General features: G+C 51.0%; 1 protein-coding gene and 1 non-coding gene across 8 annotated transcripts in view; one reads left to right on the top strand and one right to left on the bottom strand.

The window, feature by feature from the left end:
* The window catches only part of PKN1 (protein kinase N1), a 41,508-nt gene that overhangs the window by 11,611 nt on the left and 13,709 nt on the right, over positions 1–16,188 (top strand). For all 7 annotated transcript variants that reach the window (XM_037727525.1, XM_037727523.1, XM_037727522.1 and 4 more), the window contains 5 exons: positions 651–802; positions 4,745–4,880; positions 10,533–10,678; positions 11,130–11,343; positions 12,033–12,227. In XM_037727525.1, the coding sequence (XP_037583453.1) occupies positions 4,775–4,880; positions 10,533–10,678; positions 11,130–11,343; positions 12,033–12,227 (661 nt within the window). In that variant the 5' untranslated portion in view covers positions 651–802; positions 4,745–4,774. The remainder of the gene's footprint in view (positions 1–650; positions 803–4,744; positions 4,881–10,532; positions 10,679–11,129; positions 11,344–12,032; positions 12,228–16,188) is intronic.
* LOC119466857 lies at positions 9,846–9,949 on the bottom strand. The gene has a single exon (XR_005195349.1). It is a non-coding gene; the product is annotated as a small nucleolar RNA U13 (small nucleolar RNA).

The raw sequence follows: 16,188 nt of genomic DNA, 5'->3' as shown, positions 1-16,188 counted from the left end.
CCTTGGTCTCCCAAAGTGCTAGGATTACAGGTATGAGCCACTGCACCTGGCTTCAGTCATTTCTGCACCCAGGGTCCCCTTCAGTATCACACCACTCTCCAGAGACTCACGCAGACACATGCATCCGGAGACTCGGTCATACCAAACTGGAGATCTGAACTTACAGTTGTAGCAACAGTCAGAAATGTACACAGAGCATCTCCCAACACCCACAATCTCAGACAGTGATTCTGACACATGGTGTCTCACAGAGTCATGCTGACATCCAGGGAGACACACACTCAGCCAGGCCAACACCCTGCAGCTCCCAGATGGCACCACTCCCACACTCATAGGTTCACACAAGCCATGTGTGTAGTTACTAACGGGCCTCCCAAATGCAGTGGACTCAGCACCACAGACACGCTTGTACACCTGGGTGCCTGCCCACAGCCATTCATCCTGGGTCTGCCCCAGCCTTGAGGGGTTTCCCTGGGAGGGCAAGGGGATAGACCCCTGGGCCCTGTAACCCCCTGCCTACCTGTCTGCTCGCCCACAGCTCCCCATCCCCTGTTCCCCAGGGGCAATGCCCAGGCTGGGCTGAGGGTAAAGCCTCCCAGGTAGACTAAGGTGATGACTCGTAGTGACTCTTTCCCACCTGTTGCCTCCAGATGGCCCCCAGTCCCCGGGTGCGGGTGGCCCTGCCTGCTCGGCCACCAACCTGAGCCGCGTGGCGGGCCTGGAGAAGCAGTTGGCCATTGAGCTGAAGGTGAAGCAGGGGGCAGAGAACGTGATCCAGACCTACAGCAATGTCAGCACTAAGGTGAGGCAGCATGTGCACACATGCCATGTGCACACACCACACCTGTGCACACAGCCACTCGAATGCACACACCACACCTGTGCACACAAACTCCACCACACCGGCACACCCACCCGCATGTGTACACACCCACACAAATGCACACATCACACCTGTGCATGCACACTCCACCACACCTGCACACCCACCCACATGTGTACACACCCACACAAATGCACACACCATACCTGTGCACGCACACTCCACCACACCTGCACACCGACCCGCATGTGTACACACACACAAATGCGCACACCACACCTGTGCACACACACTCCACACCTGCACACCCACCTGCATGTGTACACATCCACTCAAATGCACACACCACACCTGTGCATGCACACTCCACACTTGCACACCCACCCGCATGTGTACACACCCACACAAATGCGCACACCACACCTGTGCGCGCACACCACACCTGTGCACGCACACTCCACACCTGCACACCCACCTGCATGTGTACACATCCACTCAAATGCACACACCACACCTGTACACTCACAGTCCACCCACATCTGCACACCCACTCACATGTGTACACACCCACTCAAATGTGCACACCACACCTGTGCACACACACTGCACACCTGCACACCCACCCACATATGTATACACTTGTCTGTGTGTGCACACACCCACTGGAATCTGCAACCACACCTGTGCATGCACACCCACATGTGCACACCCACCCATACGTGAACACACCTGTCCATGTGTGCACACACCCACTCGAATCTGCACCCACACCTGTACATGCACACACTCACTGGCATGTACCCTGCATCTGTACATGCACACACCTACCTGCATGTGTACACACTTACCCACATGTTCACACACCCGTATAAATGGTTACACACATGCATACACCCACCACATGCACATACACCTGCATGTGTACGCACACACCCACGTGCACACACCAGCCTGTGTACCTACACCCCCCATGTGTATGCACACACACCTGCACATGCACACACCTGCCTGTGCACCCACACCTGCCTTTATGCTCACACACCTGCATATGCACACACCTGCCTGTGCACCCACACCTTCCCTTTGCTTATGCACACATACCTGCACATGCACATTTGCAGTGCACACGCACATGTACACACTCATGTCTGCACACTTACCCGCCGATGTATCTGCACAGAAACCGCACATGTATGCACACACCTGTGAGCAGATCACAGGCTGGGGGCACAGGGTGCAGCCTACAGCTGCCCCATGGTAGGCTGGGACCCTCTGGGTTGGGGACATACTGGCGATGGGTGTGACTTGCTGGCAGGACTCAGGCATGGGCAGCTCATGGGGGTGTATAGGAAACATGACTGTGGGTGATGTCAGACATGTGATAGATTGTCTCCCCTCCCCATGCAGTCCCCATGCAGGGCCTCAAGTGTACCCACAGTCAGGGAAACACACGACCCCTCACTGCTGACAGTGTCTCCTATTACAAGCACGCACAGTCATGTCAATGCCTTGACATACACACACACCATCATCAAAACATCTAGAAACACACACACACACGCACGCACACACAGACTTTCTCATACTAGGGATACACATCAGTAACAGGATCTAGCAACACATGGAGAATCGTACCACAGCCACATCTGTATACACACACACACACACACTCTCTCTCTCTCTCTCTCTCTCTCTCTCTTACAGCCATACCCAGAGACTGGTGCACACGGCCACAAACACACTCACATTCCCTGTCCTGCCAATCAGCTCTAGCAACACGCAGGTCTGCATCAACACCCAGAGATTCCCACACCGCAAGCACAGGCCGGCCTACAGCTAGAGAAATCAGGTCCAGACTCACAGGTTGCTGTGCGCATGTTCTCCCCTGTGAATGTCATATGGAAGGACACACTGTGTAGATTTTTTTAAATGACATTATTTTATTTATTTATTTTTTGAGATGGAGTCTCACTCTGTCACCCAGGCTGAAGTGCAGTGGCATGATCTTGGCTCACTGCAATCTATGCCTCCTGAGTTCAAGTGATTCTCTTGCCTCAGCATCCCAGGTACCTGGGATTATATGCATGTGCCACCACGCCCCGTTAATTTTTGTGTTTTTAGTAGAGACGTGGTTTCACCATATTGGCCAGGCCAGTCTCTAATTCCTGACCTCAGGTGATATGCCCACCTTGGCCTCCCAAAGTGATGGGATTACAGGTGTGAGGCACCTCACCCAGCCTAACATTATTTTATTTATTTTTTATTTTTATTGAGATAGGGGTCTCACTATGTTGCCTAGGCTGGGCTCGAACTCCTGGGCTCAAGCAATCCTCCTGCCTTGACCTCCCAAGGTGCTGGGATTACAGATGTGAGCCACTGCACCCCATTCATCAATTGATGAACATTTGGCTCTTGCCACCTTTCTAGTTATTGTGAATAGTTTTGCTATGAACACCTGTGTACAAGTAATTGAACACCATTCTATGAAAATTTACAGTCTAGATCAGTCGCATATTTTTTATGTGTATCTGAGCATTATATACAAAAAGAATAAGAGTTTCTCATCTCCTGGCTGGGCGCGGTGGCTCATGCCTGAGGCTGAGGTGGGTAGATCATGAGGTCAGGAGTTCAAGACCAGCCTGGCCAATGTGGTGAAACGCTGTTTCTACTAAAAATACTAAAAATTAGCCAGGCGTGATGGCGCACGCCTGTAATCCCGGCTACTCGGGAGGCTGAGGCAGGAGAATCACTAGAACATGGGAGGCGGAGGTTGCAGTGAACTGAGATTGCACTGTTACACTCCAGCCTAGCAACAGAGCAAGACTCCTTCTCAATAACAAAAACAAAAACAAACCAAAAAAAGAGTTTCTTACCTCCTAAGAAAGAATTTCTGCCCCCCTGGGGGTGATACTGACCCAATGAAAATGAGTAGAGTAGGCCAGGCGGTGACTCATGCCTATAATCCCAGCATTTTGGGAAGCCAAGGCAGCTGGATCACTTGAGGTCAGGGGTTCGAGATCAGCCTGGCCAACGTGGTGAAACCCCAACTCTACTAAAAAAATACAAAAATTAGCTGGGCCTGGTGGTGCATGCCTGTAATCCCAGCTACTTGGGAGGCTGAGGCAAGAGAATTGGTTGAACCTGGGAGGCGGAGGTTGCAGGAAGCTGAGATTGCGCCACTGCACTCCAGCCTACGCAACACAGTGAGACTATCTCAACAAAATAAAATAAAATAAATTAATTGCTGCCAAAAGAGGTTGAATGGCTTGCTGGATGTCACACAGATGTTAGGTGGCAGAGCCAGGGTCCAAATCCCTTGGACTATGTCACGCCACTGTACCCAGGAATGCATGGAAGTGCATTTATTTACTTATTTCTTTCTTTCTTTTTTTTTTTTTTTTTAAAGATGGGGTTTCACCATATTGGTCAGGCTGGTCTCGAACTCCTGACCTCAGATGATCCGCCAACCTCAGCCTCCCAAAGTGCTGGGATTACAGGCGTGAGCCACCGCGCCCAGCTTTATTTATTTCTTTACTTTGAGACAGGGTCTTGCTCTGTTGCTCAGGCTGGAGGCCAGCGATGCTATCTCAGCTCACTGCAGCCTCCAACTCCTGGGCTTGAGTGATCTTCCCGCCCCAGCCCTGAGTAGTTGGGATCACAGGTGCACGCCACCACGCCCAGCTAATTTTTGTATTTTTTGTGGAGACAGGGTCTTGCCATGGGTTGCCCAGGCTGGTCTCGAACTCCTGGGCTCAGCAATCCACCCGCCTCAGCCTCCCGAGGTGCTGGGATTACAGGTGTGAGGCACTGTGCCCAGCCTGCAAATGCGTGTTGTTACATCCACATGTCACCTAGGACCTGTGAGATGTGGCTGGACTCCAGCCGCCCAGCCTTCCTCTCACAACCTGTCTCTGCCTCCAGGACCGGAAGCTGCTGCTGACAGCCCAGCAGATGTTGCAGGACAGTAAGACCAAGATAGACATCATCCGCATGCAACTCCACCGGGCGCTGCAGGCCGGCCAGCTGGAGAGCCAGGCGGCCCCCGATGAGACCCAAGGTGAGTCCCTGGCCTCCAGACAGCTTAGCCTGCATCTCACCTGACAGGGATCAGCCTCTGGCTCCTGTAGTGGGTCCCTTTCTGGGGTAGGGAGGTGGGTCCTTGGACCTGGTGTGAGACTTCAACACATTCCTGACTCTCGCTGGGCCAGAGCTTCCCATTTTGTCCCATGCAAAGTTTGGATTACATCAGGCGTTGGTAAATTACCACCTTCAGACCAAATCTACCTGTTGTCTTTTTTTGTCAGTAAAGTTTTATTGGTACATAGTCACGCCCATTCATTTACTATGTTTTTGATTGCTTTTACATCACAACAGCAGAGTCAAGTAGTGCAACAGAGCCTTGTGGGCTGTAAAGTCAAAATTATTTGCGGCCGGGCACGGTGGCTCAGGCCTGTAATCCCAGCACTTTGGGAGGCCGAGGTGGGTGGATCACGAGGTCAAGAGATCGAGACCATCCTGGTCAACATGGTGAAACCTCGTCTCTACTAAAAATACAAAACATTAGCTGGGCATGGTGGCGTGTGCCTGTAATCCCAGCTACTCAGGAGGCTGAGGCAGGAGAATTGCCTGAAGCCAGGAGGCGGAGGTTGCATGAGCCGAGATCGTGCCATTGCACTCCAGCCTGGGTAACAAGAGTGAAACTCCGTCTCAAAAAAAAAAAAAAAAAATTATTTGCTATCTGACTTTTTTTTTTTTTGATATGGAGTCTCACTATGTCACCTGGGCTGGAGTGCGGTGGTGTGATCTTGATTCACTGCAGCCTCCGCCTCCCGGGTTCAAGCCATTCTGCCTTAGCTTCCCAAGTAGCTGGGATTACAGGTGTCTGCCACCACACCTGGCTAATTTTTGTATTTTTAGTAGAGATAGGTTTTCACTATGTTGGCCAGGCTGGTCTTGAACTCCTGACCTCAGGTGATCCACCCACCGGAGCCTCCCAGAGTGCTGGGATTACAGGCGTGAGCCACTGCACCTGGCCAGCAATCTGACTACCAAAAAGAAGGTGTGTTTCCCTGGATTAGGTGGTTGTCTGGTCACCACAGCCCCTCTGTGTGCAGAACTGTGAGTATGCCTGGCGTGTGCATGTGTGTGTGTTTTTCTGTGTGTATGAATGCTTCGGGGTGTCTCCCAAACTCAACTTGCTGGGATTGTCAGCCTGAATTTGTGACAGGATCTTGGCGTATTGTGTGCAGGGCTGTCTGTGTCCATACTACTGATGTGTGTGTCAGTTTTTTGTTTTTTTTTTTGACACAAAGTCACTTCATCATCCAGGCTGGAGTGCAGTGATGAGATCTTGGCTCCCTACGAGCACTGCCTTCCGGGTTCAAGCAATCCTTCTGCCTCAGCCTCCCAAGTAGCTGGGATTACAAGCGTGTACCACTGTGCCTGACTAATTTTTTATATTTTTAGTAGAGATGGGGTTTCATCATGTTGGCCAGGCTGGTCTTGAACTCCTGACTTCAGGTGATTTGCCCACCTCAGCCTCCCAAAGTGCTGGGATTATAGGCGTGAGCCACTGCTCCCAGCCTAAATTTTTTTTTAATTAGCTGGGCATGGTGGCGTGTACCTGTGGTCCCAGCTACTCACTCAGGAGGCTGAGATGGGAGGCTCACTTGAGTCCAGTCCAGGCTCTAACTAGAGCCCAGGGAGAATCAAAACATAATCACACTGCCATACGGTAAAGCATAGGGACAGGTGAAGAAATGCCATCACATTGTCGCACAGGCAAGTTGGTGTCACTGACAGCCACAGGCATGACCCGATGTCACAGGGGAAAAAACTGGGTGTGTTCTCACACCCAGTGTGAAGTCACAGGGACACAGTCACCCAGTGGCACAGGGAGAGGCACGAGGACACAGTCACACAGGTGTAGGACATTTGTCACCCACAGATCACGCTTACTCATGGCTATAGTTTCCTAGGACAGTCTTATTAAAATAACTATTGTTATTTATTTATTTTTTTTTTGAGACAGGGTCTCACTCTATTGCTCAGGCCGGAATGCAGTGGTGTGATCTTGGCTCACTGCAACCTCTGCCTCCCGGGTTCAAGCAGTTCTCCTGCCTCAGCCTCCCAAGTAGCTAGGATTACAGGCACTTGCCACCATGCCAGGCTAATTTTTGTATTTTTAGTAGAGATGGGGTTTCAGCATGTTGATCAGGCTGGTCTCGAACTCCTAACCTGTGATCCACCCACCTCGGCCTCCCAAAGTGCTGGGATTACAGATGTGAGCCACCACACTTGGCCTGACTATTCTGAATAATGACCCTGGCACTTGGTCTCGGAGAGTCACACTCACAGTTACACTGTGCCCACATGTCACTCACCTGGACACCAATAACACAGACACAGGCACATTGCCTTATAAACAGAGACAGAGCCTCAGCTGGGTGCAGTGGCTGACGCCTGTAATCCCAGCACTTTGGAAGCTGAGGGAGTGGATCATTTGAGGTCAGGAGTTTGACACCAGCCTGGCCAACATGATGAAACTCCGTCTCTACTAAAAATACAAAAATCAGCTGGGCATTGTGTTGCACACCTGTAGTCCCAGCTACTCAGGAGGCTGAGGCAGGAGACTTGCTTGAACCCGGGAGGCAGAGGTTGCAGTGAGCTGAGATTGCACCACTGCATTCCAGCCTGGGCAACATAGTGATACTCTGCCTCACACACACACACACAAACACACACACACACACACAAAACACACACAGTCTCACTGTCACCCCTAGACCTGCTGCCACATGGTGCTTAATCAGTCACTGGAACTTTTAGGGATAAAGTCACCCAGTCACCCATGCTTGTGACAACACCCAGAGACAATGGAATCTGTGATACTACCATTACATTTAGTCACTGTGAAGTCCATGTGGGTATCCACAATCACATACACCATCACACTGACACATTCCCCAAGACACACTATTTTTTTGTTTAGACAGGGTCTGGCTGTGTTGCCCAGGCTGGAATGCAGTGGCGCAATCATAACTCACTGCAGGCTTGACTTGGGCTCGAACAATCCTGCTGAGTAGCTGGGACCTCAGGCATGTGCCACCACACCCAGCTAATTAAAAAAAATTTTTGGCCGGGCGCAGTGGCTCCCAGCACTTTGGGAGGCCGAGGCGGATGGATCATGAGGTCAGGAGATCAACAGCACCCTGGCCAATATGGTGAAACTCCATCTCTACTAAAATACAAAAAAAAAATTAGCCAGGCATGGTGGCACACACTTGTAATCCCAGCTGTTTGGGAGCCTGAGGCAGAAGAATTGCTTGAACTCAGGTGGTAGAGGTTGCAGTGAGATGAGATTGCACCACTGCACTCCAGCTGGGTGACAGAGCAAGATTCTGTCTCAAAAAAAATAATATTTTTTTTTTTTTTTTTTTGTAGAGACTGGATTTTGCTATGTCACCCAGGTTGGTCTCAAACTCCTGACCTCAAGTGGTCCTCCTGCCTGACCCTCCCAAAGTGTTGAGATTACAGGCATGAGCCACCATGCCTGGCCTGTGCCCCTTTTCTTGACCCTGTGCTTGGGCATAAATGCATTTGTGTCTGTGACCATGCTTCTCTGCCCCTAATGGTGTCCCTGTGCCCAAGGTGACAGGGCTGTGTCTGTATAACAGAGCCTGACTCATGACAGTGTCTCTATGCGGCCGTGTGACTGCATCTATGTGACACAGTATGTGTTCCTCTGCCTGCAGGTGACAGCGTGCCCACGCTGGTGACAAAGTGGTAATGCTGTGTGTCCCTGTGGGCGACAGTGTGACAGTGTCAATGCGACAGTGCCTGTCTTACTTGGCTTGGGCCACCATAGGCTGAGTGGCTTAAACAACAGACATTTATCTTTCTCATAGTTCTGGAGTCAGGCAGTTGCAGGTCAGGGTGCCAGCATGGTCGGTTCCTGGTAAGGGCTCTCTTCCTGGATTACAGATGGCTGCCTTCTTACTGTGTCTTCACATGGTGGAGAGAGAGCCTTTGTGTCTCTTCCTCTTGTTTTTTATTTTTATTTCTTTGAGACAGGGTCTTAGTCTCTCACCCAGGCTGACATGCACTGGCATGATCACAGCTCACTGCAGCCTTGACCATCTGGGCTCAAGTGATCCTCCTGCTTCAGCCTCCTGAGTAGTTGGGACTACAGGCACATGCCACCACACCTGGCTAATTTATTTACTTATAGTAAGACAGGGTCTCTCTATGGTTCCCAGGCTAGCCTCAAACTCCTGGCCTCAAGCGATCCTCCTGCCTCAGCTTCCCAGAGCACTGGGATTACAGGTGTGAGCCACTGTGGCCAGCCTCTTCCTCTTCAGATAAGGGCACTAATCTCATCATGATGGCCCTTCCTCCATGACCTCATCTAACCCTAATTACCTCCCAAAGGCCCTTTCTCCAAGTGCCATCCCATTGGGGATTAGGGGTTCAACAAAGGAATTTGGTAGGAGACAAACATTCAGTCTCTAATAGTGTCTTTGTAACTGACGCCATCTGTGTGAGTACAGTTGTATCTCTGTGGTTGTCCAAGTGCCCATGAGTGTCACTGTGCCTGGTTGACTATGTAACCTGGTGACTGTTCATTGGGGAGTGAGGTGTGTCAACATGGGTATGACAGTATGATTTTTTTTTTTTTTTAATGAGATGGAGTCTCGGTCTGTCACCCAGGCTGGAGTGCAGCGTTGTGATGTTGGCTCACTGCAGCCTCCACTTCCTGGGTTCAAGTGATTCTCCTGCCTCAGCCCCCCGAGTAGCTGGAATTACAGGCAAGCATCACCACACCCAGCTTTTTTTTCTTTTTTTTTTTGAGACTAACTCTTCCTCTGTCACCAGGCTGCAATGTAGTGGTACAGTCTTGGCTCACAGCAACCTTGCCTCCCGGGTTCAAGCGATTCTCCTGCCTCAGCCTCTCAAGTAGTTGGGACCACAGGCATGCACCACCATGCCTGGCTAATTTTTGTATTTTTTTTTTCCAAGTTCAGGTCACATGGGTAATGTGCCGATGTCGTAACAAGGTTCAAGGGTGGCACATCTCACACAAGCATGTGAACACCCAATCATCATGCTCATGAACTACAAAAGGATCTAACTAATTTTTGTATTTTTAGTAGAGACAGGGTTTGACCATGTTGGCCAGGCTGGTCTCAAACTCCTGACCTCAAGTGATCCACCTGTCTTGGGCTCCCAAAGCGCTGGGATTACCCAGCCTATGATTTATGTTTCTGTCTCTTTGGGTTTCAGCCCCTGGGTGACAGTGCCTGAATCTGGATAATGTGACTATCCTTGGGGCCACAGCGTGCCTGTGTCTGTCCCTGTGCAAATCCCTGGAGGTGAAGAGGGACCGTGACAATGTGTCTGTCTCTAAACCTGGGGTGACAGTGTGCCTGTGTATCATTGCTCAAACTGTCCCCCATAACAGTGTAACTTTGTCCCTAGGACTGGCCCTGTGAGTGATGGTGTTTGGATAAAAGAGTCTGGGTGGAAGTGTGGCTGCCTGCAGGTGACAGTGCGACAGTGTCACTGTGCCCACCCTTTGGATGAAGTGTTATGCATCTTCATGATGGTTTGTCTGTGGCCCATGCCTGTTCCTGTGAATGGCTGCGTGTCTGGGACTAGGTTGGTGGGGCGCTGCAGGCTAGCCTCACTGCCCTGTATTCCACGCTCACAGGAAGTCCTGACCTTGGGGCCGTGGAGCTGCGCATCGAAGAGCTGCGGCACCACTTCCGAGTGGAGCACGCGGTGGCCGAGGGTGCCAAGAACGTACTGCGCCTGCTCAGCGCTGCCAAGGCCCCGGACCGCAAGGCTGTCAGCGAGGTGAGGGGCGGAGCTTTCATTAGAGGTGGGGCTTTAGCTGGGGGCGCAGCTTCAGCAAGCGGGGGGGACTTTTCTAGGAACGGCCATGGGGAGGGGTGGACCCTCAAAGGGGGTGTTACCTTCATACGGGGTGGGGCATCTGCCAGAGTAGACTGCTGTGGGGGGCGGGGCTTCAACCATGGGAGGGGCGGGGCGTCAGGAACAGCGCCCTATGGGGGCGGGGCCTCAGTGAGGGGCGTGGTTTCAGGCTGGAATGGCCCTCCGTGAGGGGAGGGGCCTCTGCAAGGGTCAGGGTCTAGTTTTCCCAGGGGTGGGACCGAGTTGGTTTGAGGTTTAGCCCTCTAGGGAGGAGTCCAGTGAGAGACTCAGTTAGCCTGGTGGTGGGGCCTAAGCCTGCACTTGGGAAGGGGCAAGACTGGTTCGGCCCCCAGAACCACACTTCCCATCGCAGGCCCAGGAGAAATTGACAGAATCCAACCAGAAGCTGGGGCTGCTGCGGGAGGCTCTGGAGCGGAGGCTCGGGGAGCTGCCCGCCGACCACCCCAAGGGGCGGCTGCTGCGAGAAGAGCTCGCTGCAGCCTCATCTGCCGCCTTCAGCGCCCGCCTGGCGGGTCCCTTCCCCGCCACTCACTACAGCACCCTGTGCAAGCCCGCGCCGCTCACAGGTAGGCCTGAGACCTGCCCCTCCCACGCAGCCTTGGGCCTCTGACTCCTCTCATTTCCCCATTCCTGTGACCCCCAACTTCAATAGCCACTCTCCCCAACCCTGGACTCCCATCCCACTGTCCCCTCCCCTCTCCAGTAGACACCCCATTGCACCCTGGGCTCCTGCCCCTCCCCACTCCTCAATTTCTCCACCCCTCCTCACCTGGCTCAGTATTTTCCCCCAGTCCTTGTCCCCCACCTCAGCCTCACAACCCTCAGCCTTGAGCCTCCTACCCCCTGCTACAGACCAGCCAGCCCCACCTTCCTTAGACCCCTCAGCCATCTACTCCAGACAAGCCCCACCATAGACCCCTAGCCCATCTCAGACCTCAGATTGTCCACCGAATCCTCCCTAAGAACTCCTAGTCTTACCCTGTTTCTGCTTGCCTGGGCCCCTGGCCTGCACCCTGAACCTCTCATCTGCCTCAAAACTCCCACATCCGAGCCCCTCTGGGCAGGACTGCTTGTCTCATATTCTCCTATCCCAGCATGGACATCCTGGCCTCAGGCCCCATGCTCCACCCTGGCTGTTCTTCACTGGCACCCACTTGTACCATGACTGTGTCTGGATGTGTCCCCTCCCCACTGTGATCCCCTCCCCTTAGCCTGTCCCATACGTGGCCCCCTGCTGAGCTTTCCCCTCCTGCAGGGACCCTGGAGGTACGCGTGGTGGGCTGCAGAGACCTCCCAGAGAGCATCCCCTGGAACCCTACACCCTCAGTGGGGGGACCTGGGACCCCAGACAGCCGCCCCGCCTTCCTGAGCCGTCCAGCCCGGGGCCTTTACAGCCGAAGTGGAAGCCTCAGTGGCCGCAGCAGCCTCAAAGCAGAAGCAGAGAACAGCAGTGAGTGGGCATCGTGGACCCTGAGAAACAGGGTGGCATGGGGGACCCGGAATGCCCCATATTTCTAACCCTTTAAAAAATAGGCCAGGGGCCGGGCACGGTGGCTCATGCCAACAATCCCAGCACTTTGGGAGGCTGAGGCAGGTGGATCACAAGGTCAGGAGTTTGAGACCAGCCTGACCAATATGGTGGAAACCCTGTCTCTACTAAAAATACAAAGATTAGCCAGGCATGGTGATGCACCCCTATAGTCCCAGCTACTCAGGAGGCTGAGACAGGAAAATCACTTGAACCCAGGAGGTGGAGGTTGCAGTGAGCTGAGATTGCACCACTGCCCTCCAGCCTGGGCAACAGAGTGAGACTCTGTCTCAAGAAAAAAAAAAATATGCCATGGTTCGGGCATGGTGGCTCACACATGTAATGCCAGCACTTTGGAAAGCCAAGGTGGGTGGATCACTTGAGGCCAGGAATTTGAGACCAGCCTGGCCAACATAGTGAAACGCTGTCTTTACTTAAAAATACAAAACTTAGCTAGGCGTGGTGGCGCACACCTGTAATCCCAGCTACTTGCAAGGCTGAGGAGGAGAATTACTTGAACCCAGGAGGTGGAAGTTGCAGTGAGCCATGATTGTGCCACTGCACTCCAGCCTGGGTGACAGAGTGAGACTCCTTCTCAAAACAAAACAAAAAGAAACAAGCAGGCCAGGTGCAGCACCTCATGCCTATAATTCCAGTACTTTGGGAGGCTGAGTCAGGAGGACTGTTTGAGGCCAGGAGTTTGAGACCAGCCTGGGCAACAGAGCAAGACCCCATCTCTTCAAAAAATAGAATGTAAAAATTAGCCAGGTATGGTGGCCTGCATCTGTAGTCCTAGCTATTGCAGAGGTTGAGATGGGAGGATCACTTGAGCCCAGGAGCTCCAGGCTGTAGTGAGCTATCATTGAGCCATTTCACTCCAGGCTAGACAACAGAGTAATACCCTGTCTCTAAATTAAAAAACAACAACATTCACGTTTATTTAGATTAAAAAAAGAAAAAGAAAAACGAAACGAGAAACCAGTATGTCATACTCATTAGGATGACTAATACTATTTTTGAAACCCAACAAAACAAACAGAAAATAACAAATGTTGGTGAGGATGTGGAGAGAAGTTAGAACCTTTGTGCACCGTTGGTGGGAAAGTAAAATGGTGCAGCCGCTATGGAAAATATATTGGCATGGCCAGGCTTGGTGGCTGACACCTGTAATCCCAGCACTTTGGGAGGCTGAGGTGGGGGGCAGATTACCTGAAGTCAGGAGTTCGAGACCAGCCTGGCTATCATGGCAAACCCCATCTCTACGAAAAATACAAAAATTAGATGGACATGGTGGTGTGTGCCTGTAATCTTAGCTACTAAGAAGGCTGAGGCAGAATTGCTTGAACCCAGGAGGCAGATGTTGCAGTAGGCAGAGATCGTGCCACTGCACTCCAGCCTGGGTGACAGAAAGAGACTCTGTTTCAAAAAAATAAAAAATATATATATATACACACACACACACACACACATATATACATATTTATACATACATATATATACACATATATGTGTGTGTGTGTGTGTGTATATCTATCTATCTATCTATCTATGGAGTTCCTGAACAATTAGAAACAGAGTAGCCAGGCCAGGAGCAATGGCTCACACCTGTAATCCCAGCACTTTGGGAGGCCGAGGCAGGTGGATCACTTGAGGTCAGGAGTTTGAGACCAGCCTCGCTATCATGGCGAAATGCTGTCTCTGCTAAAAACACAAAAGTTACCTGGGCGTGGTGGCGCATGCCTGTAGTTCCACCACTCCAGAGGGTGAGGCAGGAGAATTGCTTGAACCTGGGAGGTGGAGGTTGCAGTGAGCCGAGATCATGCCACTGCACTCCAGCCTGGGTGACAGAGTGAGACTCTGTCTCAAAAAAAAAAAAAATCCCCCCCAAAAAAAAACCCCACAAAAAACCAAACAATCCAGAGTATGATCCAATTCTACTTCTGGGCATATCCCCAAAAGGATTAAAAACAGGGCCTCAGAGGTTCCATAATGTATACATATTTCAAAACAACATGGTGTACTTGACAAATACATATAATTTTTGTCAGTTTTAAAAATAGTGATAGAAAAATATTTAAAAAATAAAAGGATTTCAAAGAGATATTTGTATACCTGTGTTCATAGCAGCATTATGAAAGCCAAAAATGGAAGCAACCCAGTGTCCACCAATAGATGAATGGATAAACAAAACGTGTGCCAGCCATACAATGGAACATTACTCAGATTTAAAAAGGAAATAAGGCCTGGAGCAGTGGCTCACGCCTGTAATCCCAGCATTTTGGGAGGCTGAGGTGGGCAGACTGCCTGAGGTCAGGAGTTTGTGACCAGTCTGGCCAACATGGCGAAACCCCCTCTTTACTAAAAATACAAAAAATTAGCCAGGCGTGGTGGTATGCGCCTGTAATCCCAGCTACTCAAAGGCTGAGGCAGGGGAATTGCTTGAACCAGGGAGGTGGAGGTTGCAGTGAGCAGAGGATGCACCCACTGCACTCCAGCCTGGGCAACAGAGTGAAACTCCATCTCAAAAAATAATAAAATGAAAAAGAGACAAGGCCGGGTGTGGCGTCTCAGGCCTATAATCCCAGCACTTTGGGAGGCTGAAGCAGGCGGATCACAAGGTCAGGAGTTCGAGACCAGCCTGGCCAACAAGGTGAGACCCTGTCTCTACTAAAAATACAAAAAATTAGTCGGGCATGGTGGCAGGCGCCTGTAATCCCAGCTACTCGGGAGGCTGAGAAGAGAACTGCTTGAACCTGGGAGGCAGAGACTGTACTACTGCACTCCAGCCTGGGCAACAGAATGAGACTCGCTCTCAAAAAAGAAATAAAAAATATATATAAAATAAAATAATGTAAAAAATGAATAAATAAAAAGGACAGAAATCTTTCCAGGTGTGGTGGCTCAGGCCTGTAATTCCAGGACTTTCAGAGGCCGAGGCAGTTGGATCACTTGAGCTCAGGAGTTTGAGACCAGCCTGGGCAACATGGTGAAACCTCATCTCTATTAAAAATACAAAAAATTAGCTGGGCGTGAGGGCACATACCTGTAGTCCCAGCGACTCAGGAGGTTGAGATAGGAAAATCTCTTGAGCCCAGGAGGCAGGGGTTGCAGCGAGCCACTATCATGCCACTGCACTCCAGCCTGGACAGGGAGTGACATTCTATCTCAAAAAAAAAAAAAAAAACGGGGAAAGAAATCCTGTCCCATGCTGCAACATGGATGAACCTGAAGGACATTAGGCTATGTGCCAGCCCCAAAAAGACAAATATTTTATGATTCAGTTATGTGATGCCTCTAGAGTAGTCAGACTCATGGAGACAGAAAGTGGAATGATGGATGCCCGGGGGTAGAGGGAGCGGGGAATGGGGAGTTATTTAATGTGGACAGAGCTTCGGTTGTATAAGGTGAAAGAGTTCTGGAGGTAGATGGTGGTAATGGTTGCACAGCAGCATGAATGTACTTAATGCCACTGAACTGGACATTTAAACATGACTGTGATGGCCGGGCACGGTGGCTCGCGCTTGTAATCACAGCACTTTGGGAGGCTGAGGCAGGCAGATCACGAGGTCAGGAGTTTGAGACCAGCCTGGCCAACGTGGTAAAACACCATCTCTACTAAATATACAAAAATGAGCTGGGCGTGGTCGCAGGCACCTGTAATCCTAGCTACTCGGGAGGCTGAGGCAGAGAATTGCTTGAACCCGGGAGGTGGAATTTACAGTGAGCCGAGATAGCACCACTGGACTCCAGCCTGGGCGACAGAGCGAGACTCAATCTCAAAGAAAAAAAAATGATAAATTGTATGTTTTATGTATTTTGCCATAATTATTTAAATGTTATATGTATTTTGCCATAATTTTTTTTTCTCTTTTTTTTTTTTTTT

Source organism: Cebus imitator, unplaced genomic scaffold (genome assembly GCF_001604975.1).
Source record: "Cebus imitator isolate Cc_AM_T3 unplaced genomic scaffold, Cebus_imitator-1.0 Scaffold234, whole genome shotgun sequence".
Lineage (NCBI taxonomy): Eukaryota > Metazoa > Chordata > Mammalia > Primates > Cebidae > Cebus > Cebus imitator.
Note: the sequence above shows the minus strand (reverse complement) of the source record. Positions and strands in the feature narration are given on the sequence as shown.